The following is a 5448-nucleotide window of genomic DNA, read 5'->3' on the forward strand; positions in this document are numbered from 1 at the left end:
TCCCTACTTCTAAGCACTGGAGGGACCATTCCCCTTTTGAGAAAATCCACTCCACTCCTCCCTGCCAACCATGGTCCTCCTTTTCTCACCTTCCATTCCAAATTCGCCCTGCAGTGAGCTACAAACCATTAATCCCTTAACCTATCAACCTTCTCAGTTGTTTTGTAATTATGAGCATCCTTCAAAGAGCTGGGGGAAGTACACAGCAGCCATATGTCTATGCATATAAACACTTGTTCCTTCGACTTGCAAACAGCTAGAGGGAGGACCCTCCGATTCTATCTTAACTCCAACTTCAGAGCACTTATGACTAACTCGACTATCAGGAATCCAGAAAAGCTAAGTCACAATGGTGGGCTCAGCAAAAGCCGTGTGCTAAGGCCAAGGGCTCATCAAGTCAGCAAAATCAAAATTACTTCTCAGATCCAGGGCAGATCCCGGGCCTACATGCTCACAGATCCGTTCTTCATCCTTCCCTTGCTACATTCTTATCACAGGGAGGCCACCCACTGCAGGCTCCATTTCCCAGGCTGGTTTCTGGCTGGATTCAGTCAATGGGGTCACTGGGTAGGAACACTAAAGGAGAGTGGGGAAGATGGGAGAGTGGGGAAGATGGGGGTGTGGGGTGCTGGATGTAGTCAGGGTAGTTCTCCCAGAATCCCTCTGCCACAGTGTGGTCTTGGTTCCAGCTTTCACAGAGTGATCCCAGTCCCTGGGCTCCAGTAACACCATCTCCTCCCTTTCAGAAGTGGTATCTCACCGCGGACGATCTCTGGGGTGCTTCAGTATCTCATTTGGCATCTCAGCAGTGTCAGGATGCCTTGCACTAAACTCCCTCTTTTAAACAGTCAGCGCGTTGTTTCCTTGGCTGGACCCTGATGGATACACACCATACTGGAAGTGGGCGCTTCCCCGAGGAGAACCCACAAGAGAAACACAGAGATGAATCCCAAGCGTCTGAAATAAGTTGGACCTACCTACCTTAATCCTGGCTTCGTGAGTACACTAGCAATAATCGTTTCCCACCAGCGTTTATCTAGTTCCTTCTTTTATTTTTCATTTGAGACAACTTTCACTTTGCAATCAACATGTCAAAAAAAAATACCATGGGACATCTCAAGCCTCTAAGCCTTTTCATGTCTCTTGGTTCCCCACACAGGGCTCCCCGTTCACCAGGTTTCCGGGCAAGTGATATCATAAAGATGTCTGCATCGGCCTTAACCAGCCATCAGTGAGGGGAAATGAGGTGCTGTCATGGCCTGAGCATACGGGGCAGGTCATCCCTTTCTTGACTTCTTCATTATGATTTTTGGTTCTACTTCAGTGAAGCAAGTTATATTTAAATTCTGAAAAATAACTGAAGGGGTCTATTTGTTGCAACCTTCTGCGCTACTAATTGGCCCTGAAGCGTTTTGATTTCCCAGGCTTAAAATAATCAGAATTCCTTCGTCTCAAATTACTCTTACACTCCTCCCAAGATGCATGGAGAGAGCTGCTACACTCTGCTGAGCTCACAATGGGTTTTTCTTGGCACTCCAAAACCTATCAGTAGTACACAAAAAACAACTCTTCATGGAAAAGGTTAGCCTTGACAATGAACTCTTCCCCTCATTTCTAGTCGTCTCCATATGGCGGATTTTACACAATCCTTTATTCTAAGAATGATAAAATTGTCTTCCTGACCTTATCAACACACACACACCAGAGACCAGCTGTTCACTGAAAAAGATAAATATCTTAAAAATTCCAACCTCCCAGAAACAAAAATTGGCATTTCATCCTCCACAGCTGGTCAATGTACCAAATACAGCACCTCCAAATTCTCATTCTGCAGCTTTGAAAGGGAACATAAATCAAACTACTCCACCTCAAAAACACACATTTCTGCAGCACTTCAAACACACCTTCATTAAAGTCAGCCCTACAGCCCAACATTAGAGGGCCTGAAAGTAAACTGGAGGCCCACCTACCACATTTGTAAATACTTCAGTGTTACGAGTCAAACTAACAAGCCACTACATAAATTCTGTTCTATCCTCTTACTTTATACACAATTTCATTGATGACCTGGAAGGAGCCAGAACACGGTGTCTTGGGGAGCTAGCCCTGGCCCGCAGTCCAAGCCCCCTTCTCTTCCCAAATCCTCGTGTGCATACACGGACACCCCAGTCTGCACACACGAATCCGTTCCCACAAACAGCCGCCACCTGGTCACTGTCTGGGGTTAGAAGCAAGCACACCAGCAATGTGGATGGCCCTTGGGAAAACACGCCTGGGAAAGAGGCCCTTGCAGGCCTTGGAATCAGCTGGAAGTCATTAAGGATAGGGAAATCCAGGATCTTGAGTACATGGAACAGCGCCTAAAAGGAATAGTACAGCCCACAGGGCCCTGTCCAGTGAGAAGGGGACAGGGGCCCCTTTTGCCTATATGGTGTTGATTAAAGCGATTCTCTTATTAAATAGATTGTTTATTATCTGTCTCACTTGTAGATCGTAAGACTAAGTATAGGAAGGATGCCTTTCACCATTGAAGTCCTAGTGGCTCAAAAACTGTGGCAAGAATAATACTGTTTGGCCCCAAGCCTTTTTCAGGGCAATGCTTGGTGGGTTCTAGCCCAGCTCTCTGGACATGCTCTGTCCCCTGGAAGTGTCGCCATCAGTTCTCAGGATTCAGAGAAACACAAGCAGCTGCACATTACCAGAGAACTACAGGGCTCCACAAATGGAAAGGGTTCCTGTGGCCAGTCCAGAGCATCCACGCACACATCACGACCAAGATAGGATTTCCAAAATATACATGCTCAGGTTGCCTCAAACTTAATAAATCAGAACCTTTGTGGTGGAGACAACATGTATATTTTCTGAGGCATTCGTGAACAATGAGTCTAGTCAAACTCTCTAACCTTACAGAGCAAAGCATTATGGTTTGATCTGTGTCCCCCCAAAAGATGCTGAAATACTAATCACCAATATCTGTGAATGTGAACTTCTGAGTGGGAGATCACTCTGCCTTTCTCTCCATTTCCTGCTCACTGCCTGACGATCCAGCACCAAACTCCACTCACCGCAAAAGAGTTGCAGTGGTTAATCTTGTCAACAGCCAAAACTCTCCCTTTCTAGCCAGACTACGCTCTCAAAGGGTATGTTTCCTCTCCTGGCTCCACTCAAATATGCTCGGCTCAGAGTTATTTACCGGTCATTTACCATTCAGCTTCTGCTTTGCATTCAGGTATGACTTCTCCCAGGGGGCATACATTTGGCTTCTATCTGATTATGCAATGAAAAGTTTTTATCTGCCCATAAACAATTTCAGGCATCTACAAGCAAACTGAGAAAACATTGAGAGGGGATTAGAAGCCTAACAAGATCTAGGTCTAACTACATCCCTCAGCATCGCTGAAGCAGTCAGATTATGAGGGGTGGCCAGTCAGGCAGCAGCCTCGGGCACCAGGGAGCTAAACCATTACAGGAACCAATTGGAAAGGCAATGCCAGTTAACTCAGGTTTCCAGGCATGGGGCTGGCAAACTCCCACAAATGTGTAAATATGAAAACCTTTCCCAAGGACACAGCGTTCTCACTGCAATGTGTTCATGTAGATTGCAAGGTGCCATCAGAGGTTGGGACATTAAGGTTCAATCAACCCAAATTATGAAACCAAATAATGCATGACATCATACTATTCCCTGAGAAAGAGCAATTTATTCTATTACATAAATTCTAAATGTTTTACTTTCTCAAGATGTTTCATGGTTCAGGAAATACATATATCTTTGTTTTAAACATATAGCATTTCTTAAAATTTTCTCTCTACTAAGTGAATTTGAACAAATATTTATAGAATATTGGGGCCACCAAATTATTAGTCTGCCCAGAATCCCCACATCTTAGTCCGGCCTTAGGTAATGAGCACGGTTTATACTTTGGGAGGCCCAGGCCTGCCATCCAAACTGTTTATTTTTCTTCCAAGATTCTATCCAACTCTTTAGCACCTGAAAGGACATTATGAAGGATAGGCACAGAGTCATCCAATCTAGGCTAGGGTGATAAGAGTTAATCCTTCCTCTCTTGCCTGTTCCAGACCTCTCCTGTCCTGTCCCATTCTCTCTGGCTACAGCCCGCCAACCCTCCTGCTTGAGAAAGTGACTTGGTTCTTCTCACTTTGGTTAAAGCAGGAGGCCGCTCTAATGCAAACAAGCCCTTGGCTGGCAGCACCAGGCATTGCAGTTGGGCCTGGGCACCAGTGGGCAGCCCTCCGATTTATTTATGGTCCTTGGAGTGGGGTGTAAGGAACGGTGTGCTGGCTTAGCCTCATCCTGTTTACTCTTGTGGCTTCGGCCTCCAGACCCAGTCTAGTTTCTTCACCTTCCTCTAGCTCTCAGCAGACCAGGTAAGGCCATAGTCACCAGCACACACCATTCTAAGGGACTCTGCCTTTCTATGCAACTAGTTTACCCTTGCAGGTCTGACCTTCCTCCTCACCAGTAGGGGCATCCCTGCCCCCACAGCGAGGCTATTTCCAGTCCCGTCACCACCTGTTCTTCAGGCTTTGATCACATCAACGCAGAGCCAGCAGAACTGGCCAGGCTTCCAGTTTGCCCCCCAACCCAACTGCATCCCAGTGCTTTCTGCTTCTCTAAGAATGGGCTGGACTGTGGCTTGTCCAGTAAGGAGGGTGCCACCAGGCACAGGTCTCCAGCCTCACTCCCAGCAAAGCCACTGAAACATGGAAAGTAAACACTGAACTTTCGCTCTGGAGTTTCCATGTTCTTCAGACATTTTAAAGAAATTCCATTGCTGGATCTAATACTAAAACAGCAACAGATCTCTGCACTAAGAGACACTGACAAAATCGCAAGAATCTTCTGTTGTTTTTCCTCTCCTTTTATGATCTGGCTCCACTGTATCCTTTTCTCCTTACATGCACCCCTCCACCCTCCCCATTCTTCCTCATCAGTTGGCCACTTTATCTTTGCTCCTCTATGGTCTATTTCTAATGTGTACTTCCCTTGGCCCACCACACCGGACGTATTTAGAATTTTAGGCCCCAGCGCGGCCCCTTAAAGACACCTCCTGTCCTGGAAGGGTCCCAGCTGGCTTTCCCCTTTCTCAGGTGGTGGAGAGGGAGAGAAGAAAGGGGATCAGCACCTCAAGCCATCCTCAAGCTCAGAAAAGCTGGTAAGGTTACTACCACAATCCACTGCCTTCCACCCATCTCCCCCGCGCCACCCCGAAAAATATACCACCCCCCAAGGCGGCTTTCTAAGAGCCTACCTCGGCTCGGCTCTTGAGGCTGCTTCGCTTGGGTCGGAGCAGGACATCCTTGAAGTCCAGCTTGAGGTCCACATCTACGCGAGGCATGGTGCGGAGCGGCGCGGCTGCAGCCGGCAGCTCGTTCTTGCGGCGCCGGCGCACGGGGCGGGGGCAGACGGGGCGCGAGGCGTGGGCG

At 47.5% G+C, this 5448-nt stretch overlaps 1 protein-coding gene across 1 annotated transcript in view; it reads right to left on the reverse strand.

The window, feature by feature from the left end:
* Positions 1–5442, reverse strand: part of GMPR (guanosine monophosphate reductase) — a 38121-nt gene extending 32679 nt beyond the window's left edge. Inside the window, exon 1 of the mRNA XM_006909248.3 lies at positions 5274–5442. Within this exon, the coding sequence (XP_006909310.1) occupies positions 5274–5360 (87 nt within the window). The 5' untranslated portion in view covers positions 5361–5442. The remainder of the gene's footprint in view (positions 1–5273) is intronic.
* Between the last annotated feature and the right edge of the window lie 6 nt (positions 5443–5448).

Source organism: Pteropus alecto, unplaced genomic scaffold (assembly GCF_000325575.1).
Source record: "Pteropus alecto unplaced genomic scaffold, ASM32557v1 scaffold121, whole genome shotgun sequence".
Lineage (NCBI taxonomy): Eukaryota > Metazoa > Chordata > Mammalia > Chiroptera > Pteropodidae > Pteropus > Pteropus alecto.